Raw genomic sequence first — 15,116 nt, forward strand, 5'->3', positions numbered from 1 at the left:
TTGGGATTTATGAGACGCGTTATCGGCAGAAGTGACTCCAAGGTCAAAGAACGTTGTTACCATTATCTTGTAAGGCCTTATTTAGAATACGCATGTAGCGTATAGGATCCAAGTGAAAAAGGCCTCATTCGGAAAATTGAGAAGTTTCAACGCCTGGCAGGCGGTTTTGTTAGAAATTCTTACGATAAAATGAAAAGCGTCACTGAAATGCTTATGGAGATGGGGTGGGAATCGTTAGAAGAGAGACGATTCAATGCAAGATTGACATTACTAAATAAATTCAGATCCGCATGTTTCAGCACCGAGGTCTCGTAAATTATTCGCGCTCCAACATGCATTGGTCGCTTGGATCATGTGTATAAAATTCGGGAAATATAGTAGATGCTAGAACTAGCAGACTCAAGGACTCCTTCTTCCCACGGACAATACGGGATAGCAACTGCAGCGTTGTAGATAGGAAAAATTCCACATGCCACCCTCCGCATCTAGGGAATACTCAGTTCTATTCAATTGCATGCTCTTTCACTAACCTAGAGTGTTTTGTTGTCAAAAGGCATACTTTCCAAATGACCTCATTAGTCCATCTGTTTTTAAGTCTCCCCTTCAATCCCTCGTCCCTCTCCGAGGGGGACTCGCCTGCTACCGGCAACGTAGGGTCGTATTCTCTGCCTTTTACAGTCTCCTTGGGGAGAGCGTTTTGTGTTTTCATGCTCATGTGGTGGTGGAATTTCGCCTTCTAACTTTTCATATTCTGGCTTGCGAGTTGTTGGATGGATTTCGTGCTGCATCTTGGGACGCAGTTGTTTCTTGGTTTAAGGTATGTGTTTGCATGAGTGTTGGATCAAGGAATTTTTTTGCATGAGTGTGTACGCCGCTGTGGGTGTAGTTTTGCAAGTTGTTGATTTTGCGTGTGGTATCGTTTCTATTTACGAGTGCTGACCTAACACCCCCCACCACACGCCCTTGCGGCGGCTTGCGGGGTATTCTGTAGATGTCGAAAGTTTTTGCGCTTACTGAAATTTGAAAGGCATTTGCGGGGAATCAACTAAAACGATTGCCGGATTTCATTGAAAAATGACCAAATCATCACTTATTCATTTGCAGATGGGAAGAGTCATTTCCGGCACGCATTGGCAATGTGAACCCAGGACCACAGGACAATAATAGTCAACCTCTTGAGACATTTATGGAAACAGCTTCTCCCGGAGCGGTACATGTCGTCGTTTACCAACCTTTCCAAAACTGCCTTTTCCCAGCACTTTCAAGAAAAGGAAGTCTTGTACGTTGTAGTCTCGGAAACGGGGCAGGGAGGTGGCGGGGGCGGCCGAAGTCCCCGGGATCGATGCCCTCGAGATAGCCTCCTGCACGGCCAGAGCCTCGGGGTCGTCGCTGTCGTCCCCTTCGCTCTCCGAAGATGATGAGTCCGACGGCTGAGCGCTGCACCCCGAGGAAGTGGAGCGCGGGGAGCCGTCGGCCTGCAACCCGTCCACCGCATCCCCTCCGGTCCGCGGCCGGCCTCCATCCGGAGAGGACACCGCCTTGGTTTCTTCCGCCTCTCCAGGAGATCCTGTTAATACTGACTTAGGCTTTTTCTTACTCGTCAATTCACCCGACTTGATCCTCAATTTTGTGTCGACGGACACCTTGCTCTTGGTTTTCATTCCCACTTCTCCAGTTTTCTTCCTCACACCAGCTTTTGGCTTGTCCCTAGGAGTCTTCAGCTTAACAGCCTCCGGCCCATGTGTCTGCCCATCACTTTCCGGAGAGGTCGTTGCCAAGGATATCTCAAAATGTTTATATTCTCGTTTAGTCACGACTTTAACTGAATTCCTTCGGAGAGGGTCCGAGTAAGAATACACTGACTCAACATTGTCCCATTTTTTTAACTCTGATTCGTTAACTGACTTATCAACAGAGGATTCAGATATTTCCGAAAATGTTGATTTGGTTAAAGCATTCTTCCCTAATATTTGTTTTAATGAATCGGGTATGCACGACACCTCGAGAACCTTCTTCTCCAACAACTGGCCAGCCGCAGTACTTTGGGTGGCTGAAGTAATTGGTCCCTGCTGTTCTTTCCGCGAATCCTCGGGTTTCGATGCTGCACACGATAAGTCCAGCAATGTATCCTTGGACGCTGAACGAGTAATGGAAGTTTTTGACGTACTTTTTCCCGGTATTCGTTTCGGTGAATCTGGCGCAGACGACTTTCCCGTCACTACCCCTACCAAAGACTCTTCAGCCGCAGTACTCTGTTGTGCTATAGTCGGGTGCTTCTCCTGCTTCTTCCGTGACTCCTCGGGAACTGATGCTGCACCCGGTGAGTCTGCCACCCGATCTTTGGCCGCCGAATTAGGCGTGGGAGTAGTTGATGCATTCTTTCCTGATATTTGCTTCGGCGAATCTGGAGTGGACGGCTGCTCTGACACTTTCCCCGCCAAACCCGTCGCGGTAATCTGGGGTGCTAATTTCAGGTGCTTTTCTTGTTTACCCTGTGACTCCTCCGCAGTTGATGCGAACGAAGACTCCGTGTTTTTCCACGCTGAACTAGAAGTGGGAGTTGTTGATGAAGTCTTTCCTAGGATTTGTTTCGGGGAATCTGGGGTGGACGGCTTCACCGGAATCTTCACCTCCGAGGAACTCTCAGTCATAATACTCTGGGGTACTAAACTCAGTGGCTTAGGCTTTTCTTTCCGCGAGATCTCAGGAGTGGATGCTGCACACGAAGAGTCTGCCGCTCCGTCCTTAGACGTTGATATGAAAGTGAAAGCCGTTGAGGTACTCTTTTCTAATATTTGCTTTGGTGAATACGGCGTGGACAGCTTCCCCGGCATCTTCTTCGCCAATGAACTCTCAATCATAATACCCTCGGGTGCAACACTCAGTGGCTTAGGTTTTTCTTTCTGCGTCTCCCCAGGAGTTGATACTTCACACGAAGAGTCTGCCACTTCCGTTTTCAACACTGAATTAGGTTTGGGAGTTGAAGATGTACCCTTTCCTAGTATTTGTTTCGGGGAATCGGGAGGGGACGGTTTCCCCGGTGATACTACATACGAAGAGTCTACCACTTCCTTTCCCAACGCTGAATTAGGTTTTGGAGTTGCTGTAATCTTTCCTAGTATTTGTTTTGGGGAATCTGGAGGGGACGGCTTCCCCGGTCCCTTCACCACCATCAAAGTCTCCGCCATAGTACCTTGGAGTGCTAAACTCAATGGCTTAACCTTTTCTTTCTGCGTATCCCCGGGAGTGGATACTTCACACGAAGAATCTATCTCCTTCGTTTTCAACGCTGAATTAGGTTTGGGAGTTGTAGGTGCAATCTTTCCAAGTATTTGTTTCGGGGAATCGGGAGGGGACTGCTTCTCCGTTGATACTTCACACGAAGAGTCTGCCACTTCCTTTTTCAACGCTGAATTAGGTTTGGGAGTTGTAGATGCAATCTTTCCAAGTATTTGTTTCGGGGAATCGGGAGGGGACTGCTTTTCCGTTGTTACTTCACACAAAGAGACTACCTCTTTAGGTTTCAACGCTGAGTGAGGTTTGGGAGTTGTAGATGCAATCTTTCCAAGTATTTGTTTTGGGGAATCGGGAGGTGACTGCTTCTCCGTTGATACTTCAATCAAAGAGACTACCTCTTTAGGTTTCAACGCTGAATTAGGTTTGGGAGTTGTAGATGTACTCTTTACAAGTATTTGTTTCGGGGAATCGGGAGGGGATAGCTTCCCCGTTGATACTTCACACGAAGAGACTACCTCTTTAGGTTTCAACGCTGAATTAGGTTTGGGAGTGGAAGATGCACTCTGTTTGGGGGAATCGGGATGAGACGGCTCCCCCAGCACCTTTTCATCCAACGAGCTCATAGACGAAATGCTTTCGAGTGTTAAATTTTTTGGTTTCTTCAATTTTTTATTTGCCATAACGCTTTTTTCCTCATCTGAGGAAGGTTCGTTGGCATTCTTAAATAGCATCGAAGGAGCTGATTTATTTACATCTAATTTTTCCTCTGCCCCTTTGCTCGTTGATATCATTCTGTTGGTTTTTTCGGATAACTCATCTTCTACCATGGCTTTTTGTAACGAGTGCATGCAATTATCTTTTTTTTCTTCTTTTTTGGTGAGTATAATTTGATTGTTTGCTTTTTGTATCATGTTACTTTCTTTTCTTCTACCTTCTATGTCTTGAGACACAACGGTTACACCTAAATTTCCAATTTTAATTGCTTCGTGGGAATTATCTTTCTCTGATAAATTAGGCGTCAACGTAGTACTGCTGTATTCATAACTAGAATGACACGTTTCTAAATGTACCGATTTTTGGAACGTGGCCTGTCGCTCCTCTCCTAATGAAGGCTCTTCGGGGAGCATCGCGACCTTACCTCTCGAGGAGGATGGTGCTTCAATGCGTACTGGGGATTCACTCGTTTCCGATCCCTGTGAATATTGCTTAGAGACATTGTCCTTTGGTTTTGTCACGAATATGCCGGCGGATCGCAATTGAGGTTCCAGTGTCGCTGGACATCTCTCGGATTCTCCAATCTGCGGCGATGAGCCCTCTCCTTCGGCGAAGGGAATTCCGTTTCTCGCGAGTGCCACGGCTGCCGAGGGGCGCTCCTCGTCCGAGTGGTCCCGCCGCTCCACGCCCGCTGCACGGCCGATAGCCTCCCGGGCATGCGTCGTCGACGCCTCTCCCGCGCTCTCGCTCCCCAGCGCATGCCGCGCTTCCGCGCTCGATTCCCGTTCCGCCGCACTCCACGCAGCCGTCTCCTTAGCTCCGCACCCCCCGGAGCCCAGCGGTACCTCCTCCAGCGGCACCTCTTCCAGCGGCGCTGCAACGAGAGAGGGCGAGAGAGAGAGAGAGAGGGAGGGAACACGCGCAGTGATGAGTAATGGAACACGCGGCGTATCCATCCGCAAGCATGAAAACATGTGCCTAGGCGTCTCTGATCATTACTGGAGGGGGGATCCCACATTTCCCTGAATAAATGGGAAATGTTCGACATCAGCATTTATTCTGTGTCCTGTCGGCATTGACTTCTGCGGCAAAAAGATTTACATTTAATAAGACAAAATTTCACAAAATTTTCTTTGTCATTGCGTTCATTTTTTTCGAATAATTTCAAGGGGCGTAGGAAGTTATAAAGGGAATATTTTTTTAAACCTTAATGTTAAAACAGTAATTAAATTGAAAATCATTCCATTATATATACATATATACCCTCCGGTCAGTAGCCCAACGCTCTACCCCCTGAACTACCGCGACCCATATATATATTAACCATAAACAAAGTAATCAACCCGAAGGTCGGTGGGGTAGATGATGTTAGAGTTCCCCCAGAACTAAGCCCGACGGCGTGTGGAATTCACACATCAGGGTAGGCGGGCCAGTTCCTTTCCGTGGGCCTGTTATGGTTGCCCAGGAAGATCTGGTACCCGAAAAATCTGCAGGTGCCCAGTGGAGCTGCAGGTGCCCAGAGACTTGCCTGGGAATATAACCCGGGACCATACGGTCACTAGTCCAACGCTTTACCCCCTGGACTACTGCGACTATATATATATATATATATATATATATATATATACACATATACTTGCAAACACGAAACCCCACCATATGACGAATAAATATTCATTGCCATGGTCATTGAATAAGTAAATTTTGTATCTTTTTACACTTAACTTTATTACACTAGTACCGGTTTATACGCATATGCGGCATAATCAGATATGGTGTAGTAGTGCAATAAAGTTTAACCTAAAAAAAATGTGTATTTATTCAGTGTAAAAATGATGGGCCAACCGGACAATTCAAAATATATTTAAAGTAAAAAGGGTAATGAAGATCAAATTTTTCGAGTATTTAGAAATAATGTTTAATTCTCATTATAAACTTATTTTTATATTAGTTGTCCTGCTTTCGCGTCTAGCCTGTCGATCTGGAGAATGAGGAATGAAAATTTCTTTATAGATTTTGACACGCTGGCGAAAACTCTACCACTCTCTTCAGTTTCTAAAGTTCCGTCATGTAACTATAAATATTCTTATTCAAATATTCAACTATGATGGGAGCGAAAATTGAATAAAATTATTCAATGTGCCTTTTTTCAGATTAAGTTGTTTAGGATCTTTCGCAGCACGCGTCAAATTCGGAATCCTCATAGTGAGGCCAGCAAAGCTGGATGCACGTAGACAAAGAGGAGGTTTTACTCATGAACACTGCTTTCTCTTTCATATTTTATAATTGTTTAAAATGATTAAATTGCAAAGCGAATATTTAAGAACGGTGGGCATTGATATTAGTTTTCCAAACACACCAGACAATCTGTGATTAAGCCTACACTTTTCTTTTTCGCGAATACATTTTCGTGTTCTTTAGCATCAAAGATTTCCATTTATTTCCATTTCCATAAAGCCGCAACAGTACATAAGGATCCCATGCAATCAATTTACTTAGACATTTACTCAGAAAATTTACTTCTAAACATAGTTCTAATTTTGAAAATCAAGCCATTGTTATTTCCTGGAGTAATTTTGAAATGACATAATTTTTTCCCACACAAAAAATGGAGTTTGGTAAAAATGACAAGCCAAAATTATGTTGAAATAATATGATGGGAAATGTTTAATGAACTGCGGTGATTACATCTTGAAATAAATATGAGGCTAAAAAAATCTGCGTAACTGTCAAAATGAAGTAATTTAATTTTCCATCAAATTTCCTTCTGTTCCATTGCCTATCGAATGTTTCATCAAAGCTACAAGGCCAAGTCGGTCGTAAAATGGATAACTTCGTAGATGTGAGCCAAAGATAAGATGGAAAAATCACTTGGCTGACGGAGTGATTGAGTGTTTGTGAAAAAATAGGGGAGGTAAGTGGAAGAGGTTTCACTGCGCGTAAGTTTTAATCTGGATATTTTGGTGAAAGTTAAATGAACACGAATACATAATACGTAGCCACAACTTTGAGTGTAACAAAATTTGATTCAACAGCAAGGAAAAATTGGTATTTATACATGGTGCGTAGGTGTAAAACAATCTTAGATATCAGTACAATCACTTCTTTCTACTACAAAGTATATAAATGTAATTCAACTGTGACTATACCTATTGCATCATAATTGCCCTAAAACGAATAATTTAAGTGATTGATTAGTTTGACAAAAGTAAGACAAAATATGACCTGCAAATCAATTTTTCAACTGCAGGCTATGGTTAACTTTTTACTTCAATACTCATTTCAGCATCTACTTTGCCCCAATAATTTTAAGTTCCGAAATAGTCATCTCGTAAACCCTCTAAAAATTTTAATTTCTAGGCAAAACATTGATATTTTTACCAGACCCTTTTAATAAATTATCTTGACTCATATTTTTCCTCCGAAATCAGTCTAAAATTTTGGAATCTCTCTGCGATTAATCGCTTAAAATCTCCTCTAATGCATGTTTTTGCTAACTATTCAATTCCAAAATAAACGTATCATATCAAGACGCGAAACTTATACCGTTACGTTATTTTGAGAATGCTGGAGGTCAATTTTTGGTATCATGCTTTTTACATAGAGTTGTCTTCATGTCTTCAACCTAAATGTCACCACTTTTAACGCCTTGGTTCATTTGCTACATTTACATCTGCTCAATGCCCCACAAGGGTGTGTGGCAGAGGGTGTTTGGTTACTAGCCAAGTATGTACATATACTCTCAATCATTGCTCCTCTACACAAATATCAGTGTGATCACGCACTGGATGAAAGTTATTCACCCTAAAGAGCTATACGATACAGAAAATATTTCACGACATTTCTCTGTTTTGGTGGGAAAACATTTCGCGTGATATTTGTTAATGTTGAATAGGGATCAATTAGAGCTTTTAAAAAACAATAAGCTCATTTTTTTGCCCATTCACATTTCCATTGAGAAGTAACAATGCGAACTTAATCCTATTTTTATCATCGAGGATTTTCCATCATTTAGAATTAAGAGGAAGCATCTCTTGAGCATTATTTCTCTAAGTAAAAAGCTCAAATCTATAAAAGTTCTAATTTTTAATTAAAAGTTGAGGGCTACATCATCAAAGCTCAGCGAAAGCAAAGCCATCACCAATAGCCTCCGATTTGTAATAGTGGCTCGTTCAATACCTTCTTTGAAAATCCAAGAGATGGTGCTCGTGGTATGGTGAAAGGTTTGCTTTTTGTAAGCCTCATTTCTCATTAGACTGCTATTAAAGTTTCATTGATATCCATCGCGTGGTTTCATTTTCATTGTCGGTATTGAGGCAAGAAGTTTTTGTTTTTTTGGAAAAATGGTAAAAAAGGCTTCGTGTGGGTATTTAAAACTTCTATTTTAAAGGTTTATCTCCGATTAAAATCAAACTCGAATTGTGTGAAGTTCATAGTACATCTTTTCATGCATTTATGAATGTTTACAATCGGATAAATGAGTTTAAACTAAGCCGTACATCCACAAATGGTGAACATCGTTCAGAATGTCCAGGAGTGACTTCCTCCGAAATGGTTGACAAAATCCATGACATGGTTTTGAGTGATCGACGAATCAAAGTTCGTATCAAATAGACGAATCAAATACTTAAAGCCACAGGTTTACCACAAGGTACAGTGCTTTTAATTTTACAGGAAAAATTGGGTGTGAAAAAAACTCGGTAAGATAAGTACTATATTTCCTCTCAGGGGATAATAAACGCGATTTTGAGGTCGGAATGGAGTCTGGTTTGATGCTTTTCCATTGCAGCCCTGACAAAGTTTCTGCCTCAATACCTAACTGCGGACAAAACATGGATGCACTACTACTCCTCAGAGGCAAAGGAACAGTCAAAACAGTGGTCTTCTAAAGACGATCCGGCTCCGTAAATGGCGAACACGGTCGACAAAGTGATAGCCACGGATTCTTGAGATGCACGTAAAATAATCTACATCTATAGGAACTCTCTTCAGTGACGACAAAAATATATAAATATTGATTAAAACATTCATACGCAAAAACACAGAGAAAGGATACTCAAATATCTAGTTGACGTTTTGGCGGCACGGCCGTCATTATCAGAATGCCGTTGTCGGGGGGAGAGCGGAGAGGATGTGTGTGAGAGGGTGAGGGGGAGAGGTAAGGAACACATAGGAAATTGACAAGGGGGTTAGAGGGGCGGTTTATGTAGGCGGCTATTTGATTGGTTCTGTGAGTTTAGCTCGGGAGGTTTAAATTACTGAAGCACCCAGATATGCGCAATCTCGCGGGTTCTCACCTCTTTACTCCTTGCGGATTCAGGAAGGGTTTTGATCACCGGAACAGAGAAGCGGTCATCGAAAGATTGGTCGTGGGAAACAGTGTTTTTACGTTTGGGATAATCAAGGAAGCTGGGGGATTTAATGGAGCAGTGGTGGCTGTTCATGCGGAGGGAAAGGTCGCACTCACCTTAGTAGAAGATAGGACAGAAGTCAGAGAAGAGGCGGTATATAATGTTTTTGAAGTGAAGGTGGCGAAGGAATAAGTCTTAGGTAGGAATTTCGTAGTCAGGGACGTGGCGGGTCGAAGGAGATGGCAGCATTTGCAGCGTGGGCGGTTGAATGGTTCGGAGTAGGGCGGAGAAGAGGCCCGAAGGTGGTCTTGTGGACTTGACGATGTCTTGCGAATATAAATAGCATTTAAACGAAACGGAGGGACCATATGGGAATAAAGGTGATGTGGACTGAGTATTATGAATAAATAGGAAGAGTTCAAGGGTACGTTTGATTTTGAGGGTTCCGGAGAAGAATGTGGTGATTAGGCCGAGGCATCTGGGGCGGTTTGGTTTTGGAAGAGGAATGTTTGGTTGAAGGTTTGAGGATTTAATACTCAATAGTTTTCCCGTGTACCCGCGTTTCCTGAGAGAGCCGTGTAGATGCCCTATTTATTTCTCTGGGGCGGGAGTGATATTTAGGAGACGTAGCTCCTGGACTGAGAGGGAAAAAGGGATGGAGCGTTTTTTATTTGGTGGGTGGCAGCTCTTCAAGTGAAGGCAAAGTTGGTTGTTGGTCGGTTTAATGTGTTGGTGTTAAATTTATTGTTCTAGAGGTGGATATTGATATCGAGGAGAGTAATATTCGAATTAGATGTAAATGAAGTGAATTTTACCGAGATGGAGGAGTATATAGAAGCAATTTTCGCGTCCGCAAGACCGAAGGAGGAAAATGCCGCCAATGTAGCGGGCTCAGAAGAGCGGTTTAAGGGTTTGTTGGTGGAGATATATGTGTTAGTGTTCGCCCATGAATAGAGTGGCATATGCAGGAGCCATACGCGAATCCTTTGCCGTAATTTTTTACTTTAAGTCCATTTTATGCTTGAAAGTAAATTTATTTTTCGTGAGGACGAGTTGAGTCAGTTCGATGAGGAAATCTGTCGTCGGGGTGAGTGGTGTGGCTCATAGAGAAAGGTAATATTTGAAGGATTCTAGGCCTTCTTTTGGGGAATCGAGGTGTAGAGATAGAGGTCACGTCTGTCGTGGTCATGAGAATGCTCGTGTTTTGATGAATTTTGATGGAGTGTAAGCATTCTAGAAAGTGGTACAAATCTTAGATACACAAGAGTTACTTACAATACTTGCAAGAAGGGAGGTAAGTGACTATGGATTGAAGGTAATGGTGTATTAATGCGGAGGTTTGTTCAGTTGATGAATTGATGCTGGAGACAATCCAGGGTTGATTTTGTGAATTTTAGGTAGCAAATAGAAGTGGGGATTCTTGGGATTAGGTGGAGAAAGAATGGCTAAATATTTGGGTGAAAGACTTTGATGGATCAGTAGATATTTTACGCGGTAAAGACGCTACCTCATCTCTACTGCCCCAATACTCCTCTCTCGCATACAGACGACCCGCCATTCTCAAAAATATTCTGAGATCCGCCAACCCTTTGGCGCCCCCTCAGACAAATTTCCTCATATTTCCCATACTTGCAACCGCCCTCGATGTAAAACATGTCTGCTTATCAGATCTGCTTCCCCCTCCCCACTTTCCCTCATTGTCCCCCACCTCTTCTCCCCCACCTCCACCCCACCCCACTTCTGACCTGCTATCAATGCTTTCCATTTGACAGGAGAATGCATGCCCTTGTCCATCAGCATAAACGATCACCATTACTACTGTAATTCTGCTTCACTCTTTTCTCTTCATGTCCCTCCACACGCAAATTCCCACAACCTTTCATTCGACCAGTGTTCTCGGTGACCATCCTGGAGTCCCTACCCGATTCAGCCACCAATGGGTGGGAACTCGCTAATCCACGTGCATACGTTAATACGATCTTTTACTGATCTTTCAGAATTCCCGGGATAAACCGTCACCATTAGACCATTACCGCTTTCCTGCCCCTTTCCAGAACCCCCAGCGCTCCCCCCACCCTAGCCCTAGCCCTAGTATTCCCTCCCGCCCAGTCTGATCTGAAGAATGCCTCTGAGAAGGCCGGAAACTTGAACTCTCTGAAATTTGAGTGTCCTTTTTCTGTGTTTGACGTGTTTTCTATTTATATTTTTGTGTTCTATTGCGCCGTCCAATTGTTACATTGTTTTCGTGAGTGTGTCTGCATCAACGATATATATAATTTCAATAAAATAATCAAATATTTAAAAATATATACACACAAATCAGGGTACAAGGAGTCAGTGGCTCCTCGTGCCCTGATGGGTCCATGCCCAGTTTCTTCGGCCTAATCTTTCCGTACAGCTCTTACCGGCTTCAATTCGTACGGTGGGCCTTTTTATGTACGTTTATAAAGTGGTAGTATTGTGTACTAAAATATATAAATATGTCTTGATAAAATAATTGATTTCAATAATTTATGACGTAGTCCTAAAATACTGCTATGGCAAAAAAATAAAATGTTGGCTATTCGGTCATTATTGCAACACTTACATTTGATTTTGCCAGGCGCAACGAACACCTAATTTAGAAAAATGAAAGTTTGCACTTTGAAAATTAACTCTTCAAGAAAGAAATCGAGATTAATAAATTTCGCTGCAGTAGTTTTCCGAGAAAAGTATATCTTTTCATATTTGACTTATGAAAAAATAATCCGATATTATCAGATTTTGCAGCAGCTGTAAACAATGTACGAAACGTCCGCTCAGTTTTCGTCATCTGTTATAATATATGTACTAGTGCGCTGTAAACAATAAAATAGCTAGAGAAGGAATGGGAATGTTTAACTGCCCCAACTCACTGAAGTGAATTAATTGAAATATTAATTCCGAGTTAAACATGCACTATCAACTGTATGTGAAATTCATTCTCAAAAAAATTGATTTTATGTTTTCAACAATTTACAGAAAGGAATATTCAAATCGGGCATAGCCTATTTTCCTTTGTGAGTTTTTAGTTTGAGCAAAAAAGTAATTTCCTTTCCAAGTACCGTCTTGGTGTGTAGTTTCCCCAAATAAATTAACAAATAAATTAATTTTCATGTTTATCTTGAAGTAAGCTATTAGTATTGAATTATTTATATGCAAAGTCTATCCCAAAAATAAGTAGAATAAATTGGTTAATAGGTCAAAAATTTATTGCAGATCAACGCGCAAATTGCTAAAATTCTTGCTTAAGAGCACCTTCATGTATAGACTCACTAATGCCAGTGCCTCCGCCAGTTGTGGCGTGCTTCCTGCAAGGCATCAACGGGTCCCACGTCATGGCCTCTTTGGCGTTATCCAGTGGTCTAAAACTGCACTCAAAGGGGTTATACTTGGGTCGTACTCAAAGACGCATGTCTTGTCACCAGTAACCAACTAATTTTTAAAACAATTGGTCGCTTTTACCATGGTCCAAGAGGTTCAAGGCAAGTTTGCCACACCAGCAGTCTTCTGACAGTCCTTTGGGGACCATCTTGGCACACCATTCTCATGGAGAAATCTCCCGCATGAATGTAATGGACTGTTGTTTCCAGAATATTGCACTCTTCTGCTAACATCCTGACACTTGGAGGTCAATCAAAATTGAGTATGTCTCATTTTTTACACATTTCCATCACACCTTGCTCTTGGTGGATCTCCCGGGCATTCCTCATTGTCAACCCCCTCTCTACCCTCCATGGATATCTTGCACCAGTGGAATTCCTCATTCCTCAGTACATTGCTCTATCTCCCGAACCGGATTTTTTTTAGCTTAACACGAAATTTTATCGCGTATCGTCGCTCCATGAATCGTGGCATCATGAATTGGGGACGCGACCTTCGAATATGGGTCCAGTTTTGCAGTTATCAGCACACTGTAACGACAGCCTACGCGGATCGCGTTGCTTTCCAAACACCTCCCACCACCTATCCCGCCACAAATCTACCCACTTCAGCCGCCAACGTCGGCGGAAAAAATCATTCCACTTTTATTTGGACAAACTATGTAAATAGGCCTCGTATATGATTATTATGTTTGAGGATTTTATCGAAATAGAGGCAGGAGAGGCAGGTTTTAAATCTCAAATAATTGTAAGAGAACCGGAAAAGTTACTCGGTAATAGTATGTGAATTTTCTGGAAATTTCAGGAATTTATATAATGCAAAAGGAAGAAGAAAACGTTTGTTTCGTCAAAAAATATTCCTTTTCATAAAAGAAATCATGGTTTGAATGCGATTGTTTTTATGCGTAAATGTAATTCTTATTAGTTGCTAAAGAGGTGAGAGTTAAATCTTATTAGAAGCTAAGTGACATGAGTATTAATGAAAATAACCAAGTTATTTTGCATCAATTAATCTTCATCCGCTCTTACATTAACCTGAGTCTTGCAATTCATTATTTTTTGAGCTTTCCTTAAGATCGTCAATTTTAATACCATTTTTTCTTTGCGCTATCCGCTAAAACCTTTTTTAACCTTATTTCAAACTTATATTCTTTCTAGGAAATATCTCTGACAGTCCCACTCTCATTTCTCAACTCTAATGTCCGAGTAACATTGCCACTAAGGATCTAAAAAGACCTGTGAATCACCACGTTGCTTCAGCCTGGTGTTTATTGCGCCAGTTTCCTCGGTTATTGGTACGAAGGCTGCGAATTGAAGCGTGACTTTGTCACCTAATGATGATTTCTTGATTTACAAAAACAGTTTTAATTCACTTTTGAATGTTATCAATGGAAGCTAATTGGCTGTGGCATTGTTATATGGAGGTATTTAAACGTGTGAGGCAATGAAATTGCAACATTTAGGCAAAACTATACTTTGTCTCGGAGTCTTTTGAAACCAAAACGATAGACAATAATGTTCGAATCCCGGGTCGAACCGGGTTCCCAGGTTCGAAATCCGGTCAAGGCGAATGATTTTTACACTCTGAAATTGTTGCATTGAAATGCATATTAGCGGATGACTCCGTTAAAAGTTACTGTTGCGGCATCTCCCGCAGTTTCTTTGGAATTTGATATTAAAAAACCTCTACCGTTCACAATGCATTTATTTTATGACCATTCACTTGGTCATCTGAGTAAAGAGAAACATCATAAACTGTGTATTTGCCTTACATGCATAAACATTTTTTACCCAAGCTATGAACAAATGAATCAAACCTCTTTAAGTGAAGAATCATTTTCGAGTGTGCCGTGGAGATATTTTATTGCTAAATACAACAAGCATTTTAAAATATTCAATACTGACTCATTAGGTTAATTAACTGAAAATATACGTATTAAAGTTCTCTTTCGTATAAACTTATTAAGAAAATTGAAAGAAGTATGACTACGATATTAGTTTATTAATAGAGGCAAATTAAAAATATGTTTTAATGCAGGAATCAGAGCTCGACTTCAGAGCCATCTTGGTGGTTACTCCGGACCGCGACCCCCCGGCTCACGGCGCGGGTTCCTGTAGAAATGCACACGGCAATCACACCGGTATGATTCACCACGGCGTAGCTTAAGGCACAATAATTTCTCAATTATCCAAAAAGACTCGGGTTCGGACTCTTCGTTAATTTCGCGGCGTAGTCACTACCTTTCCTCCCGCAGAAACCAGTTTTTAGAGAATAAACCCTTCCGGTTTCAAAATTGTCAGCAGCGCATTGCATTAGACTTTCGCGAGAGCTTTAAATAATTCCACGAGTTTTCAGCCGACGAGTGAAGACTGTCTTTTCTAAAAGTGTGCTAAGAACTGTCATCTTCCGCAG

At 41.9% G+C, this 15,116-nt stretch overlaps 1 protein-coding gene across 3 annotated transcripts in view; it reads right to left on the reverse strand.

Moving 5' to 3' along the window:
• The window catches only part of LOC139685618 (uncharacterized), a 144,657-nt gene that overhangs the window by 83,392 nt on the left and 46,149 nt on the right, over positions 1-15,116 (reverse strand). For all 3 annotated transcript variants that reach the window (XM_071582555.1, XM_071582556.1, XM_071582557.1), the window contains exon 2: positions 1,233-4,825. In XM_071582555.1, coding sequence (XP_071438656.1) covers positions 1,233-4,825 — 3,593 coding nt within the window. The remainder of the gene's footprint in view (positions 1-1,232; positions 4,826-15,116) is intronic.

The sequence above is a fragment of the Hetaerina americana genome, unplaced genomic scaffold (genome assembly GCF_022747635.1).
Source record: "Hetaerina americana unplaced genomic scaffold, ioHetAmer1.1.p SCAF_119, whole genome shotgun sequence".
NCBI lineage: Eukaryota > Metazoa > Arthropoda > Insecta > Odonata > Calopterygidae > Hetaerina > Hetaerina americana.